Below are 18,379 nucleotides of genomic sequence, written 5' to 3'. Positions count from 1 at the left end.
TGATTTCCCTGATGAGCGAGATCCTCTGTATTGAAAAAGCAGCGTTGGGAAGTGTTGGCACCACGTTTGGAAATAGTGTGAAAGTGAGACTCAGTAAGAGTCGTTGGAGGACAGGCCTGTTGGATGGCAGTGGGCCTGCGAGACGGGGTGAGCACAGCCCAGGGTTCTCTGCCTCTGCCTGAGGCCTGCACCTCAGTGTGCCACGCCCATCAGGTATGCAGTCCACATCTGTTCTGACCCATTTCCTGCTGTGGATTAAGATTTTAAAATATTTCAATATTAAAAATAGCCATAAATTACTTGCTTTGAATGTGGTGCCAAGATGGTTCAGTATGTTCTCTATTCAAACGGCGTGGACTAGGGTCAGTGGTTGATAACTGAGTACAGGACAGGGGCACACTGTCCTCTCACATCTGAATTCATATCCGAAAAATCCACTGTAGAAAACGGGTAAGTGACATGAATGTGTTAAATACTTCGTGAACGTCTCAGACTCACAGAGTACTTGCTTCTAGATTATTGGCTACTTGACAGTCAGGAATTCCAGACTGACTTCTTAGGACTTGGCCTCAACAGCACTCGCTCAGAATGAAGTTGAGGTTTTTCAGAATCATCAATGAGACCGGTTGTCCACCTGCAGGACACAGGCAGCCGGTCAGGAGAGCTGGGTCTGGTCCCTGCTCGCACGTTAACGGCTGTTGGCTTCTTCGGAAGTCACTTCTTTCTGCCTTAGTTTTCTGGTGGAAAGAGAAGGTGATTTTTTCCTTTGTACCTCTCCATTATGAGTAAAAAGAAGAAGATTCTTCACAATTTTTAAAGTACCACTCACATGCAAAGTGGTACTGTTAAATTTCAACTTAAAATGCTTTCGGTACCAGACACTGGTTAATGTGCACTGAGAACTTCTGCTTGAAATCACAGTAAGAATCTTGCTATGTACATAGTAAGAAAAACAGAAATGTGTGACCATTAAATGTTTTTAGGTACTAAAATTTCTTCCTGTGTGTGTTTTGGAGACTGAGTCAGTTAACTTTTAAGGAAATATGAGAATCTTACCAAGAGAAACACATAATTTTAAGCAAATTACTCTCTGCCTTTGGATCTCCTTTTGTGAATTTACACGTGGAATACTGGAGGAAATTATAGCACAGAGAATTAAATTTATCCAGACCAAAAGGCTGCCTTGCTCGTGTGCGTTAAGTCTCAGAGTAACCTCAACATAGCTTCTGAGTGTGTGACAGTTCAGTAATTTCTAATCTGGCACTAAGATAAGTTCCTAGAATATCTGGAAATTTTCTGTAAATGTGAAAGAGAAATTTTGAAAGAAAGCAGTGGCAAAATAATAAAGGAAGAAAAGGAGAATTAAAATACTTTATTCCTGTGGCAAAGCAGAAGAAGTACAAAGTCAGAACTGGCGATAATGCAACCTTTGGTCGAGGTCATCGAGAGCGTTCACGTGAGGAACTCTGTGTCTGTGTGTGTGTTAAGGGGTTCAGGGCCAGTAAACCACCGCCTGTGGGTCTGGTCCCTCGAGGCGAGGTACTTGGGAAGAGTCTGTAGACACCTCTTCCCAGTGAGGAAGGAAGACGAGCGGGTAAAGACCACGAAGCGTCTGCCACCCGGGGCTGTTCTCTGCCGTTGCTGTGGGGTCTTCGTGACGACACGGCGGGGCATCTCCGCGCGTGACTCCAGCCAGGCTGGTTGCCGGACCACGCGGCCCCTGCCGGGTGGTCTTTCTGTCTCTGGCTCTGCGTGATGTTTTTCACACCGAAGACGTTGACGACGATGGCTCAAGATGCTCCACCCTGAGATGCCGAGGCCTGAAACCGCGGATTTGTCTGCAAGACGGCGGCTCCCTGCAGCTCAGACAGGACTGCCCTCGCTCATCCAAGGCCCTTGCCCCACAGCGAGAACCAGAAAGTGTTCACTCAGAACCTCTGTGCATGGCACGTTCTTCAGACAATTTGAAAAGAAAGGATTAATACCTCTAAAATATTTTATCATTATCAAAAGTTGAGGAGCACAATTGAGAATAACCAGGAGAATTACAGCAATACTTTGAAACTTCAGGAGGCATATTTGTAGGAGGCACGAGAGTAAAATATTATAGGAATTAGTTAGCTACATAAAAGTGGAGAAGTTGAAGCAAAACTATTAATACATTTCAAGATTAAGAAAGAAGAACAAATCAGAATGGATAACCTACATTGAGGATCAAAGTGTGTATATTCAGAAAATTAAAGAGACTTCTGTGTGAGCTGTTCTTATTTTGTGGTTACAGATGTGTTGGTAAGGTCTCTGTCACCCTTTGTCACTGACACATCTGAGACATCATAGGGTTTCATCTGCATGTGTTGGGGGTTTATTGTCATTAACCAGATATTCGTAGAAGTAACTGCCGTTCCCAGAATATTACAGAACTTATTGGCTTGAATGCTGCTTTTGGTGTGTGCTGTTTGCACAGCAGGGACATTCTCCTCAGGTCTTTTGCATCCGATCCTGCTGGGCTGGTGGATGTGCGCCCGTGCCTGACGCGTGATCGTCATGGAGCCTGGCAGTTGTGCCTGAGTCTGGAGTCCAGTTTTCTAGGGAATTTGTTCAGAGGACTTGAATAGCCACCACTGTGATAGATTACCCTAACTTATTTATGTGTAATCATCCAGAGTACCAGAGAATTCTTTTATAAACTCTCTTCCAGTACTTTTCACACATTTACAGTCTTAAAGGATTAAATACACATCAAGGATGGTGATATTATATCAGCAAGGCCTGCACACTTGGGGCTGGGGTCTCCATGCCACACCCTCTCCCCTCCCCTCCCAGCCGGGCATCCCTGCAGCTAGAGCTTCATAATTCTTAAGGCAGGGTGGGTCAATTTCTTCAGTGAAGGCCAGAGAATATTTTAGGCTTTGTAGCTCTGCTTTCTAGCCAAGAGCAGCTGTAGACAGTGAGCAGGGGGCTTGGCTGTGCACCGGCAGAACTGTATCAAAGCAGGTAGCAGGCCACCCCATGATCCACAGTTTGCCGTCTCATTTTCTAGAGAGTGTGAAGCCACACTACTGAGAAAGTAAGTGGGAAAAAGTGTATTTGACAACACGAGGTCGACTGGAGACTCGTCCATGAATTCCTGCGCGTTTCTTCGGGCTCCTTGGGTGATTTCAGTACTCGGAGGAGCCTGGCTTTCTCATCGGCCGGCGTGACTGGGAATGTCTGGTTAGGTCTCCGTCTGGCTTGGAACCCTGCCTCGTCTTGGTTGGTTGGTAGGACAGCCGAGGGCTGCACGGGTGCACTCAGCTGAAGCTGGATGAGCACCCGTGGGTCTTTCCCGTCCGCTCGTCAGATGTCTCTGACCACCGATCCTTGTCTGACTCAGATGTTTCCGCGTCTCTCTCCATTCATGTTGTGCTGCTTTCTTCTCCAGAGAAGAAAGCTCCTTTTCCAGGGTTCATCTCTTCATCCTCATCCTGGGTCCCAGCTCCTCCTGCATCTGCTAGCTCACCTCTTTTCTCTTTTGTGTCTTCATTCCCCCATTGGTGAACCGGAGCTTTGGACCCCCTGCCTGCCCCACAGCCTGATCCCCCTGCCCCCGGGTCCTGCCCTCTCCTTCTGGTGGCTCCTGCCCCCACCGTCTCTGCTTGCTGGTCTCATCCACGCCCCCAGGTTTCAGGGCTGCCTGCTCTTTCATGGCTTCCAGGTCTGCCCTGTTTTCACCAGTCCACGCTTCAGACTGCTTCCTGCTCCCGCACATCAGCCCCCCATACCCTGAGGTCAGCTCATCTGATGAGGAGCCCTCAGCCATCCTTGGCTTTTGCTCCCACCTACCAGCCACGTCCCTGTTCTGGGCTTGTGGCTGCCATGTGTCTTGCAAGCCTTCTTCCCCTCCATCACTGCTCCTGGGTCCAGGCACGTCACCTCCCACTGGGACTGCTGCAGCCCCTTCCAGCCTCGTATCTGTCCGTTTCACGATGTCCTGTACCTTCTTGCTATTAGAGGACAGATCTGCTCCTCTTTTCCCAAAAACTGCTTCGGAATTTTTGCTGCTCAAAACTGATTTTCCTAATTGGGATTTCATACTTAGAATCAAAGTAATGATTTCTGCGCCCTCAAGTACCTTGACATCGGGCATGGTGTTTGTCCCGTGCTGCAGGAGACTTCGTTGGGCTGCAGCACCTTGGTGCACACAACAGAGAGACGCCTGTTCAGTCCTCCTCTTTCCCAGTGTTCAAGCGCACTTGACTCAGAAAGTAGCGACACAGTCCTTCACGCTTTATGCTGTGAGTTTCACAGATTCTTTCCTGGAACTCGGGAGAGGAAGGGGTCCCCACGCTGCAGGGTGTCAGGGTGCGGTGTCACTTGTGCCCTCGGCCATGGTGAGAAGTTCGTGGCATTCTTGTGCCTTCAGAAGGTGGAGGTGATGCCCAGGGCACCTGGCCAGTGAGCGGTCAGCAGGAAGCACACACAGACCTGCCCGATGGAGGACTCCTTCCTGCTTGAGACACTCCAGTTTCACTCCCTCCTTGGCGCCTTTGGTCCACCTTGGCCCTGCTTGTTAAAAACAGAGATCTTTTCAGACCAAAGGGCAGTTAGACTTTGCATAAGCAATAAAAACTTCAGCGTCCCTGTCACAGTCCGCTGAGTCTGGTCTGTGCAGGCCTGTGAAGATTAAAGCCCTTCGTCATGAACTGGAGTTTGTGGACATGAAAACCAGGATGCTGTTGTCTGCAGCTGGAGGTTCCTATTCTGATACTGGAACGTCCGGAGATCGTCTGATGGTCACCATCCACCTTTATGGGATTTTTGTGGCATAAATGTGGGAGGGAGGCAGTTCCAGGTCTGAGACCCGTGTAATCCTGCTCAAGTCAACCTCTCAGAGCTTCGGCTGGAGAGATGTTTGAACGTAGAGCCAGCCGGCCCGCGCAACCATCTCCAGGTTTGGTCTGCACACGGTTGCCGGCAAACCTGAAGAGCAGCTGTGCGTCGCCATTAGCAGCGCTGCGCACTCCCACTCCCACTTTCACAGGTGACGGGCTGTGCGACTGTCTCCCTGAGTGATTACAAACACTTACAAGATAGACCCTCACTCCAGCATCGTCGCACGTCACTTCTGGGGGAGACTCCAGCAGCGCTTCCCTCTTGGAGCCATGAGGGGAGACGGTCCTGGTGACGCCGAGGCGGGAGGCCTGCTCGTCTGGCGAGCCGCGCGTGGGAGGTGGGCTGGGCGGACCTGAGCGGTCTTGCTTTGTGAGGCTCCTCCCTCCCTCAGCGTTGTGTCACCTCCCCGTTTTCATTGAGGAGCCCAGTTTGTCGCTGCTGCGTGGAGGGCGCAGCCCCATCGTCGAGGAAGCTCGGCGGGCGGGTGGTCTGAGGGCCTGTGTCAGTTTCTGCTCCGACAGTGGAGGTCGGGTTGACTGGGAGCCTTGGGTGGGCCCTTGCTGGCGTGTGGAAGGCTGGGTTCCTGTGAGCACGTCCCTCCTCAGCCACCATCAGCCCACCATGAGCACATTGCTTTCTTCACGTGAAAACCAGATTTCCTGTTTGCCTTCTCTCCATTTAAGTCATTTGGGGACTAATAATAACAGGCTGTGAAAAGTAGGGTCTCTGTGATCACTGACCCCGAGATTCCCCGTTGTACAGCTGGAATTAAAGAAAGCTGGAACAGCGCTGGAACAGAAGCATGTTACCTGTAGTCGTCAGGTGCTCTCTAACGTGTTCATTCTTTGAATTGCTCCTCCAGCGCTTGCTGTGTGTTGTGCACCGCCAGCGTCTGCGTGAGACACAGCAGGCCGGACTGAGCGGACGCCCCCAAGAGCAGGGGTCTAGGAAGGGTTAGTTCAGGGAAGCAGAGAATTTCCAAGGCAGAGTTGAGCAGGGAGACCAGCCAGTGTCCTGAAACGCTCATGGCCGGAAACAGCTGTCAGCAAGGGGCAGATCGAAGATAAGAGTAACAGACCAAAACGCAGAGTGGGCGGGGTGCGGTGCATGAGTGGGACCCCTGGTACTGATGGCGCCAAGACCCTGTGCCTTTATTCCCGATTCTTAAGGATCCCATGTCAGCTGCTGGGAGCAAAAGCCATGCAGGGGTGGATGAGATGGGACCCACCCACGTGGGAGCAGATGCAGAGGTGTCACCAGTAGCTCAGGGGCGGTCACAGTGGAGGTGACACTTGACAGGTGGCCGGAAGGATGCTGCCCTTCTTTTGTTGATTTTAAAAGCACTGGGAAATTGATCTAAGGGACAGTGGGTCCCCTGGCTCAGAAGGTATCTTCAGAATGTTCCTGGTGCGCGTGGGCCTGGCTGGCCTCGGCCCTGGGACTGGTGAGCACTTAGACCTTGAACCTGCACCGCCAGCCCCACCCCACTTTTTCCTTACCCATCAACAGGTGTTTCTTGAACATCTGCTACATGCAGATGTCCTTTAAATACTCCCACAGACAGGTAACTGAGTTAAATGCTTGGAGTGAGACGGGGCACCGTGTACCGGTGCCGTGGGACTTCCGACAGAGGCCAGCTAGCTGCTGGGTTTGTAGTCCTGTAGTGACAACATACACGGGGAGTCTGAGGGGCGGGCTGGCATATAAATAAGCTGGGAGAGCACTTTGAAGTCACCCAGCCGTCACTGTTCCTATTTGTTAATTACCAGATATGTTGGAATTACTATTCTTCCCAACTTCAGAGTAGAAACACCGCAGTACTTCTGCCACCCAACACAGACTCGCCGTCGACGTGGCTCCAGCGCAGCACAAATACAAGTAAATCTGAGTGGAACAGAAGAGACGCTGCGAGCGGGTGTGTTAGCTGCCCTGGTTTTGTGTGACTGATCTGACGTTTTGCTTGTCATGCGTTGGCGTTATTATGTTTTCATTTGAAATATGAGCCCCCAGTGAGTTGCTGCTCAGCCCTGGAGACTTAGATTATTTTGAAACACGCAGCAAAATGTTAGGTGAAAGCACTGGTAGGGTGATGAAGTGGATGGATTCAGCGCCTGAAACTGGATTAGAGAGGTGATTTGCGAGGTCCTCTTCTCTCCCTCTTGCTCTCCCCTCAGTGGTCTGATAGAGTCCCAGCCTCGCCCTCCTCCCTCCGACAGGTGCTCTTTTTCTGGGTTAAGAGCTAAGAAATTGCCCCTAAGGGTATGTGTCAGTTCGCCCAGGCTGCCTTAACAAAGCACCTTAAACACAGCTTACACAACACACGTTCGTTGGCTCACAGTTCTGGAGGCCGGAAGTCTGAGAGCACGGTGTCGGCCATTTCTTCTGTGGCCTCTCTCCTGGGCGTGTAGATGGCCGTCTCCTCTGTGCGTGTCTGTGTCCTCATTTCTTCTAAGGACACCAGCAGGTAGAAGTAGGGCCCGTCCTAATGACCTCGCTTTACCTTAATTGCCTCTTTAAAGACCCCATCTCCAAACACAGTCACCTTCTGAGAGCCTGGGGCTAGGACTGCAACATGTGAATTGTGAGGGGACACAGTTCTCTCCATAGCAGGCTGGACACTGTTGGAAAAGGAGATGTGAGGTGGGGACCTTGACTCCCCACTGATGGGCCGTGTTTGGGTTGTTATCTTTACAGAGATCTGCAGTTCAGACCTGGAAAGATAGCTTCTCTTGTGGAGAGCGGCCCAGGCCTGTATTCTCTCCTCGCACATCTTTGTGCCTAGTGTCAGCAATGCCAGTGTCTGTTTATCTGCGTAATTGCCACTTTCCCATCATCACCTCCTTTCACAGGACAGGGAACTGCCCCCGGTGATGAGCTCTGAGCGTTGGGTCTGAGGACCAACTGGGCAACCCCTGACGGCCGCAGCCTGTGCACATTTTCACACACCTGCTGATCAGGGTGCCTGGCGTCAGGGGACTCCCGAGTCCAAGCACCCGGGATGCGCTGGTCACGCTGGGTTGCTGTGTTTGAAACTTGCCTGGGATCACCGACTGCTCTTCTGCGGCCTCACGTCTCCTTTGTGTGGGCCCCTCAGCACACGCGGGCTCACTGCCACGGAAGGCAGTCTTGTCTCCTGGCAGATTCCGTACTTGCCAGCCCGCCTACTTGTTAAAATTATTTTCAGCCTAAACTTAGTACCCATGGGCCTTCTCCAGGTCGTTTCCAGACATTTGCACAATGACTAAAATTTGAGTCCCTGACGTGCGGGTTCCCAGCAGAGTCAGCAGGGCGACCCTCTGGCTTCTTGTTCAGCACAGCCCATAAACGTGTCCTTTACACGAGGTCCCTGTGTTCCCTCCTCTTGTCCTTTTCCTTGATGACAGCTTAGAACAGCCATCGTGTGGAGTGCTGAGGGGGCCAGCGTTCAGAGGAAAAAGGCCTCCAGTGCCTGCTCCCCTTTCAGCACAAGGTAATGTGCTTCTGTCGCGTGGAACTGTGGGATCTCGACAGCTTGCTGTCTAGCAAGGATTAACAAGCCAAAACTAGCTGTGTACTACCCGTTATTAGAGCTTAGTACATAGAAAGTGCCATCGGTAGTCTCACTTGACATACTTTCCTTAGTGCCTTATTTAATACACACAGAAGCGTGCTCTTCCTGTTTAACCGTTTAAGTGCTTAACTTTATCGTCAAGGAGTGTTGTGGGGAAGGACTGCTGCGCGTCTCATTGTGCAGAGCACGGCACCCACACCCACTGGGTGTAAGCAGGTGTTTTGGGGACGACTGGACAGTTAAGTGTTATTCGTGCTGAAACAGGTGATAGACTAGTTCTATTCCTGCGTGTTCAGCTTCCATTAAGAAATGCTCCAACTTTACATATGTTAACTCATTTTATCTACCTTACAAGAAAGTAGTCACTATTGTTCCCATTTGATGGATGAAGAGATTGAGGCAGAGAGAGGTCAAGACACTTCCCAAGATCTTAACAATTTTGCAGAACTGGGATTCAAACCCCAGGCTCTCTGCCTCTAAAGCTTGAGCTCCTGACTGCCTCTGTGACAGACAAGGTTACTCTTTGGTGAACAAACACGTAACTTGCAATATCTCTTTTTCCACTGGCCGCTTGAAGACATTGTTTTAATTATGCTGCAGTGATTCATTGTTACGACTTCTGTTACGATACTATGTCTGAAGCTTTACTTAACTTTGTTCCGTGTTGAGTAGTAGAAGTTATTATAAAGACCCTCTTTTTGAATTTACTTTGTACTTTACTAAAGTGCAGTCAGTTTACAGCGTTGTGTCAGTCTCTGGCGTGCAGCGCCTTGGTGCCATGCTGAGACTTCTGTGGTCGTCTGTGATTCACAATCTTGGCTTCTTAGGATGTGGCAGTTTTGAAACCCTGTTGCTTGCTTAGCCTTCAGAGTAACTCTGTCATGATAATCAGAAAACGGACTGTTTGCTTTTTCACAGAAAATCACTCTGCGCCCCCTGACGTAACCACTTACACCTCAGAACACGCGGTACCGGTAGAAAGGCCGCAGGGCTCCACGACATCCAGGACAGCCCCGAAGTATGGCAACGCTGAGCTCATGGAGACCGGCGACGGTATGTCTTCCTGCGAGTGCTCCCTCCACCATCGTGAGCACCGCCACAGTGCCTCTGGGGCACCGTTGGCTCATTAGCTCCTCAGGGTCCTTAGGAGCCTCCCTAGAAGGGGACACAGTCACAGGAAGTGCGGACTGTCTCCACATGGGCCAAGAGTTACTCCTTGTAGGAAAAGTGTCCACGTCATAGGACGTTAGTCATGAGAAGAAAAAGATTTTACAGGATTCTGCTGGGTTTTTTCCCTAATGAATGACTCATGTTGGTTCCACAGTTACGAAATTTGTGCAAATGTTAAGACTGTGAACAGTTACTTGGAAGGTCAAGATAGAGCTTAAATGCAACCGAAATAATCGACAGAGACAGGCAGTGATGCTTCAAACTTGGAAAGAAAGAGGGTCAAAGTCTCAGTGGTTTGATAAATACACCCATTAGGGTTCTCTGTTATTCCTCAAAACTTTGCTCTTAATATGTCTGCTGTGACTACAGTGGCTGTTTCTATTACCCAACCTAAAGTAACGGACTTGAACTTGAACCTCATGCTTTATTATGCTTTCCTTAATCTCCCAGGGTCATGAAGCTTAGACTAGAACCCGATGACATAAAATGTTGTTTTCTTGGAAGACGACCGAAATAGCCTAGTGTGCCATCCATGCCACTGTGATGCAGAGGTGATGAGGCCTGGACCAGCCTCTCAGGCAGACGCCGCTGCATGTGGGCAGAGCGCAGAGGTGCCTGTCCTGGGTTCTCCATCAGTACATTTGAAGTCCCTCCAGTTTCCATATGATTGGTTTCCCTGAAATGCTCTCAGTTTCAGCGTTTGATTTAGTTCTGTATTAAATTCATTGTTTGCTGAGCTGGTCATTACTGTTGTCATCACCGTTTAGTAACTTTGTTATCTTTGAAGTTCATCATCTTCACCTGCTCGCCCAGGTAAATTCGCATGTTGTCCAGTCCAGTGGTGCGATGGCCTCGTATCGGAACCACGTGGGGAACTTGTTAGATTCTGGGCCACACCTCAGACCTAACATGTCAGAAACCCTGGGCTGGGTCCTGCGATGATTCATTTCTGTCTAAACTGAGCTGGAGGACCGGTGGCCCTGTGAAATGATCTCTGAGTCATCTGAACCAAATTGAGTGAGACTGTTTAATGGGGAAATAATGTGTTCAGATATTAAGAATTCTGGGTTGTCTATTTTTATATATTTTTAAGACTAAAATATTTAATGTCTCAATTCTGAAAGTGCCCATAGGGTATTTTGAGACTACCCAATAAAATGGTTTTTATTTGATAGAAAAATTTCCTTGAATCCTGTTGCATTCATTCCAAAAGCTGAGTCCTGCTTCTGTGACACTGTGCCTTGCAGAAAAGGGCTCCACCTGGGTCACTGCAGAAAAGACCCTGTGGGTCGTGGCTCTGCAGGCTGTGAGCTGCAAGGTTTCCAAACCCAAAGTCACCAGGTGTAGGGTACCTAGCGCCTTTCAGCAGGAGTGAGATTTGCCCACGTAGGGTGCATTTGATCCAGTGAGGGATTCAGCATCTTGATGCTCCTTTTGTTCACTCATTTGAGATACTCATTTGAAAATTTTAAACTTCATGCCTTTCTCAGTGATCATTTCACTTATTCATTTTTCTAAACAATGTCACATTTATTGTTGTAAGAAGTGTATTGTTATAAAATGGGGTTTATTTTTCTTAGAACACGTGGATAAATATGTGTTAGTTCTGTGTTACTACAGATATTATACTTAGGGACTTTTAACTGCTGTGCTTCTAGAATGCATTGCCTAAATGTTCACTGTGAAGAATGTGGCTGAGAGACACATGGGGGATCTGACCCGGCCATCACCTGCAGGAGGACAGGGCCTCCTGGTGGCACTTGGGGACCCCAGTCCCCTTGCTTTCATCAGGAAGTGCGGGGGCGGCAGCTAGGGGCTGAGCACAGGTGGTCTCAGGAGAGACTGGGATTTGGGGAGGGTCTTGCTGCTCTATCAGCTCTCTGATCCCTGTAGACAGAGGGAAACCCAAGACACTATGAATGCAGAGATGTAAGATCCTGTTTTAGAACAGAGGTAACCCGGAGCCCAGTCTGCGATCTGGGGCTCTTCCCAGTGTCACCAGAGGAGGACAACTGACAGGGTGTGAAAGAGAATCATTTCTGCTACTCTTCTGCCCTCTCTCGAGGCTTCCCAGCAAGGTCACGCACTGGGCCTGCCCGCCTGCGGGATGCTCGGAGTGCTCTCTCAGAGCAGCCGTCGTCTTAGGTGACGCTGAGATGGGGCGAGCGTGCAGGTGTGACGGCCGGTACTACTGTGACTGTTCATTCACGCTGGGATGTGCTGGCAGTCAGACCATCTGCCCCATGGTTCTGTTTTTCAGGAGTGCCAGTAAGTAGCCGGGTATCAGCAAAAATCCAACAGCTTGTCAATACCCTCAAAAGACCCAAACGACCACCATTACGGGAATTCTTCGTTGATGACTTTGAAGAACTGCTCGAAGGTGAGAGAGCTCGGTCCTACCCTCTTTGCCCAGCGTTTCTGTGACCCCGTTTTTACTTCTTAAGAACAATAATCATGGTGTTCGCTAGAAGAAGAAATACTATCTAGAGATTGTAGGTACTGTTCCCCAAGGCCCTTTGTCCCCCCTTGTCCTGTGCTCAGTCCCCGCACAGTTGGGTATTTTCCCAAATGGACCATTGGTGTGTCACCCTCAGCAGAATGTGATTTTGTCCCATGAGCCAGGCCTCTTTGTAAGGATGCCACGATGTTATAGGAACGCAAGTAAATCATGAAACCTTAGCTCACAGCGGCACCTTCTCTCTGACAAGCTTAAGAGGGATGTGAGGTGAGCTGGCAGCCTTTCTGACTCTCTTTACAGATTCAGAAACTAGTGTCTCAACCCCTGAACACTCATGAGCCTTTTAACACAAACAACTTAAAGTTGAATCAAAGTACTGCTTATCGTGTCAAACCCAAAGTCTTTACTTTCTTGTTCTTTATACCACAAGTAAGTAAGACATAGTTGATTTTCTAGCCAGCCAGGAAAACTTTCAGTCATGAATCATGAGAGAAACCTTCCCCAGAAGTCAGAAGAGTAATCTCAGATTCTCACCTATCTAAAGAGTGGGACAAATTGTTTTTTATTGAAGGCATTTATTTTCATTTTATTGAAGAAAATATGCACTGTGCCAGTTATTCATAGTAGTTACAGCAAATTTATTTATATCTCAGTATTTAAGGGCAAAATAAAATTCAGTGAGTTTTGAGCCTTTTGGAATCTAAAATTACTATGTTGATAATTGATGTATTAAATGTGGCTATTGCAGTCCTAGACTCCAGGCATGTTAAAATGCATAGCTTTACTTGTCAATTTATAAGTGCACTCGGGTCTCCCTAAGTTCCCCATCCAGACATTGCCTTGGAAATTATAAGAACTAATTGCTTTTGTTACATCCATGAGGCTTGTATGTAGGTCATAGCTGTAATCCAGGAAAGCACATGTGCATGTTTTCTGCCCACTAATAAATTTTTTATACCTTAAGTATAAGTCTCCTAGCTTCTTTAAAAAGGATAAAAAAGTGATTGTGCTAATACGGATGTATTTTTCTTGAAAAACTTTTGTGTTCAAATGTATTTAGTTCAACAGCCAGATCCAAACCAGCCAAAGCCGGAGGGAGCCCAGATGTTGGCGATGCGTGGGGAGCAGCTGGGTGTGGTTACAAACTGGCCCCCATCCTTAGAAGCTGCGTTACAGCGGTGGGGGACCATCTCTCCGAAGGCCCCATGCTTGACCACAATGGACACGAACGGGAAGCCCCTGTACATCCTCACTTACGGTAATCCTGGGGGTCCTCCGCCTCGTATCTCCTTCCTGTGGGGTCAACCACCTCCTGTCTCCTTCCTGTGCGTCACCTGCCTCACGTCTCCTTCCTGTGGGGTCACCCGCCTCAGGTCTCCTTCCTGTGGGGTCGCCCGCCTCACGTCTCCTTCCTGTGGGGTCGCCCGCCTCACGTCTCCTTCCTGTGGGGTCGCCCGCCTCCTGTCTCCTTCCTGTGGGGTCACCTGCCTCAGGTCTCTTTCCTGTGGGGTCACCCGCCTCACGTCTCCTTCCTGTGGGGTCGCCCGCCTCACGTCTCTTTCCTGTGGGGTCACCCGCCTCCTGTCTCCTTCCTGTGGGGTCACCCGCCTCAGGTCTCTTTCCTGTGGGGTCACCCGCCTCACGTCTCCTTCCTGTGGGGTCGCCCGCCTCACGTCTCCTTCCTGTGGGGTCGCCCGCCTCCTGTCTCCTTCCTGTGGGGTCACCCGTCTCAGGTCTCCTTCCTGGGGAGTCATCCGCCTTGTGTCTCCTTGGGCCTGCACACAACTGCCACTTTCATATTTGCTCTGCCCTGTGTTTCCAGGAAGGAAATAAATGGAATCTGAAAGGAAATATTTTTGGGAAATTGTTCGGTTTGCATGAAAAGCTATTTATTAAATGTTTTTGAATAAAATCCAGAGAGTGATACAAAAAATTAGATTGTAACTCTGGTAAGATGTTGGATTTTACCTCTTGGACGGTATTGTGATAGTCTTAACATTAAATGCTTTCAAGAAAGGTCGGTAGTTAAAATATATCAGAACTCATTGACCTACATCACTCAGAAAAAAATCTGTTCCAAAGTGCTTTTTCAGAAAGCAAGAGAAACAAGCTTTCCTTTAATTCTTTATTCAGTACTATTAATGTAGTCTGTAAACTTTTGGAAATAGTTAACTGTACCAAGAGAGATTCCTTATTCTTTGCTCTGTGGATAAGGGGCCATCGAAAAAGCAGATTGGCAGGTCATTTTCACACTCCCTGCTGCAGTTTTGCAAGGAAACCAGCTTCATAACTAAAAGACCAAAATGGCCCCAATTGTATCTGCATGTATGAGGTGAGATTACCGATTTCTAACTTTCAGTTTTGTTTTTTTTGACAATAATACTCTTCTAACTGCAGATAGGAAAGAATTCGATTTCTCCATTATCAGTGGAAGTCAAGAGCCCGGCGTTACGTTAAAATATGTAGTCCTGCCTTTTGGTGGGTGTGGGTCCAGGAGGCACGTGGACAGAAATGGGACCCTAAGCATCTCATGGACAGAAATGGGAAACTCAAAATTTTTACCATAATCTTTATCTAAATTTAAGGATTCCACTAAAAAAAATCCTAGAACTCTGAAGTTAGGAAAAGTTGAAGTTGAGAAAGTCAGGGCTTGGGGAGCACAAGGGACCGAGCCTGTCCTAAGTGCCCTTCGCGTTCACTGCAGTCATGCAGGGCAGGACCCGTCAGCAGAGGAGTACGTGTTGTTGTGCACAACGTGCAGTGGTAGTGACTCACTGTTGCCGTGGTCCCTGCCCGACTGAACTCCCGAGAAACCCCCCACCGCGTCTGTGATGGCAGCGAATGTTTCTGTGGTTTGCTGTACCTTCTTAGCCCCCTAGGAGTCTCTGTGTTTAGGACCTTATTCCAGTGTTCAGGCTTCTCAGATTTTATGAGTCAAAATTTCTGGCTTTGCTTCCCATCTTGATTCCAGGGACTCAGAATAACTTGAAGACTTAAAATGAAAAAATATAATACTCTCTAATAGGCTAATGTGTACACAGGTACATAACAGAGAGTGCATATGTCCAATTAGTCGTGTCTTTATCATTTGTATTGACAGGCAAACTGTGGACAAGAAGCATGAAGGTTGCTTACAACATTCTGCACAAATTAGGTACAAAACAAGAACCTATGGTGCGACCTGGAGATAGGGTAAGTGCAGTTTAAATTATCGTGTCTACAAGATACACGGCCTTATGTGGAGAAGACACCTACTGTTTTAAAGTTGCAGAGTTCAGTGTCTTCTAATACTCACACTACTAAATCAGGCTTTCTTGACATTTACTATGAACCAGGAGCAGTTATGCAGTGTGACATTTAATCTTCACAGTGACTCAGTGAGCTTAACTGTAGTATTTCTCACATTTTATCCATGAGGACCCTAGAACTAGAGAGTTTAGGAATCGTATCAGATAGAGGTACATACCTAGTAAGTGGTGTGGCCAGCGCTCGCAGCCATTTCTGTATGAACCCAAAGCCTGTGTTCCTAACCCCAGAGGTACATGGTCTCCTAGTTGGAAATGTGCTGCGCTGTCTCGCTGAACAGGCAGGGCAATGCGTTTAGAACTTCTTAGTGTTAGTGAAACTGATAGCTCGGGTAGCTCTGCTGATACTTCCCTTTCCCATTTGGCTAAATTTCTTGATACAGGCCACTGTCTTTCACTGAAAAGCAGAATTTTTTTCTCATTGTAATCTGCTAAGTTACTGAGAACAGATACTAGTATTTCTTTTTTAATGTTACACCCCAGAGCAATTAATAATCTTGCAAGCTTTATACCTGATTTAGATGTGATCTGGGTGTAGGACCCAGTTTTATTGCCTTAATTGTAGTGATTTTTTTCCCCCATATGTTGCTGTGTACCTTAGATTCCCCAAGACTGGGTTATCCTGCCTGCCCCCGAAGGACTCCAAATGAATTTCATAAAAATGTCTTTGTAGTGCACCATAAACCAACAAGAGCACAAGCTGCGATTTACTTAAGAAATGTTGTAAAGACATGGGCCCATTATGGGGAATTTTTAATAAGATAACTGCAGCCCCAGGGTTCTGTGGTGGGCTATAGTTCTTTCTGATTTTTTCATGAACAAGTTTGACCTCTGGCTTTTAAGTCAATTGTCGGTCTCACACTTCCTCATTATGCAACTTACTATAAAGTCACAGTAATCATAACAGTGTGGTATTTATACAAAGACAGACCTAGACCAAAGGAGTAGAGAGCCCAGAAATAAATCTACACGTGGCTTTCAGGAAGGATGCTAAGACATTAAATGGGAGAAAAGGATAGTCTGCTCAACAGATGGTGCTGGGAAAATTGGATTTCCACAAGCAGAAGAACAAAATTGAATCTTTATACCATATATAAAAAAATTAACTCAAAATGGATCAAAGACCTAAACTCCTAGAATAAAATATAGGGGAAAAGTTTCTTAACATTGGATTTGGCATTGATTTCTTGGATATGACTACCAAAAGGACAGGGAACAAACAAAATTGATAAATTGGACTTAAATCAAAATTAAAACCTTTTTTTGCACCAAAGACCACTGTTGAGAATGAAAAGGCAACATACAGAATGGGAGAAAATGTTTGCAAATTATATATGTAATAAAGGATTAGTATCCAGAATATATGAAGAACTTCCACAACTCAACAAGAACCAAAAAGAAAAAAAACATTTAAAAAATGGGCAAAGGACTTGAATAGATCTTTTCACAGGGAAGATTGACAAATAGCTAAATAAGCCCATGAAAAGGTGCTCAACATCACTAATCATTAGGGAAATGTGTATCAAAACCACAGTGAGATAACACGTCATACCCACTAGGATGGCTACTATCAAAAAACAAACTAAGAAGTATTGGCAAGAATGTGAAGACATTGGAACCCTTGTGCATTGCTGGTAGGAATTACAGGTGTAGCCACAGTGGAAAACAGTGTGATGGTGTCTTAAAAAAGTAAACATTTGATCAAACAATTCTACTTCAATATCAGAAGAATTGAAAGCAGGGACTTGAACAGGTATGTCTGCAACAATGGCCATGCAGCACTGTTCACAAAAACCAAAATGTGGAAGCAACCAGCCCTCCATGGACAGATGAATGGACAAACAGAACATGGTGTGTGGTGTATTCATGTGGTGTGGCATTACTCAGCTTTAAAAAGAAAGGAGACTCTGACACTGGCTATAACGTGGGTGGACCCTGGGGACATGCTCAGTGAGATAAGCCAGTTACGAATAGGATGAATAGTAGGACTTTCAAGGAAGAATGAAAAGATGTATTTGTCTGTCTATGCATATGAACCACAACCAGTTATTTAAAAGATGATCTGAGTTTGCACTGGCCTCAGGTGCTCTCCCTTCAACTGGTGGCTGGAGACCTGACAGCTTTGCTTTTAAATCTGGATCTGATGAAGCCACAATATGCAATCAAATGTCTGTGAGGGGCCAGGGCACCACTGCTGCAGATCTTCCTTCCCTGAAGCAGACCAAAACAGAAGGCACTGAGAAAATGCAGAAGATGTTGCAGTTCCATCCAAAACTGATGGCCAACAGAGGACTAGTTAACTACTGACTTGTTAGCCCTCCCAGAACATCCATCCTGCAGGCAGGCGTCTTCATCAAGAGCCAGACAGTGCACGGGTCAATCTGTTTCCAAGAGGAGATTCCACTTGGGCTCCTAGCCCAGTTCTGCTCAAAGGAAGGGCAACTTGAGGCAGGATTTAAAATTCCCACTGCTTGATCACTCAGGTTCATGCTAATAAAGCCACATCACTGAGCCTTGCAGAGTTGGGTTAAAACACAATGAAGTGTTATATTTAAGTGAATAAAAGCAGAGTATAAAATTGTACATTACATGCTGTCAAGAATATGAAAGTAATGAATAGGGTCAAATACCTAAAGGCTTTTTCAGAATCAACACAGGGTTTCTCAAAATTCTGCAGTAGTGCTGAACGGCTTCTTGTTGGCCTCCCAGTTTCATTTCTCTCTCCTTTAGCTGATTTGAGTAAACGGGAGTGCCACGTTAAAAGACAATCTTCACGTGATCCCAGACTTAATTTTGTTTCCACCAACTATCTTGTTTTGGTAAGGCACCAACAGGGCCCAGTTTGAGACACAGTCACTCTGTCCTCAGCTGCCATCTGAGTCCTTTATGCAACCTGCATATTTAGATGTTGAGGTGATGAGGATGTCTTACCCAACTGTTCGTGACAAGGTTAATAACGTCTAGTTAGGGCATATTTAAAGAAAAAAATGGAGTAAATTCCTGAATAAAGTAATGTAAAAATGT

At 47.2% G+C, this 18,379-nt stretch overlaps 1 protein-coding gene across 9 annotated transcripts in view; it reads left to right on the top strand.

Annotated features, from left to right (window-relative positions):
- DIP2C (disco interacting protein 2 homolog C) overlaps positions 1 to 18,379 on the top strand; it is a 274,349-nt gene that overhangs the window by 179,512 nt on the left and 76,458 nt on the right. For all 9 annotated transcript variants that reach the window (XM_064479267.1, XM_064479266.1, XM_064479271.1 and 6 more), the window contains 4 exons: positions 9,341 to 9,475; positions 11,853 to 11,972; positions 13,111 to 13,308; positions 15,151 to 15,242. In XM_064479267.1, coding sequence (XP_064335337.1) covers positions 9,341 to 9,475; positions 11,853 to 11,972; positions 13,111 to 13,308; positions 15,151 to 15,242 — 545 coding nt within the window. The remainder of the gene's footprint in view (positions 1 to 9,340; positions 9,476 to 11,852; positions 11,973 to 13,110; positions 13,309 to 15,150; positions 15,243 to 18,379) is intronic.

This window comes from Camelus dromedarius, chromosome 26 (assembly GCF_036321535.1).
Source record: "Camelus dromedarius isolate mCamDro1 chromosome 26, mCamDro1.pat, whole genome shotgun sequence".
Taxonomy (NCBI): Eukaryota; Metazoa; Chordata; class Mammalia; order Artiodactyla; family Camelidae; genus Camelus; species Camelus dromedarius.
The sequence above is the reverse complement of the archived record's forward strand: the minus strand, read 5'-3'. Positions and strand labels throughout refer to the sequence as shown.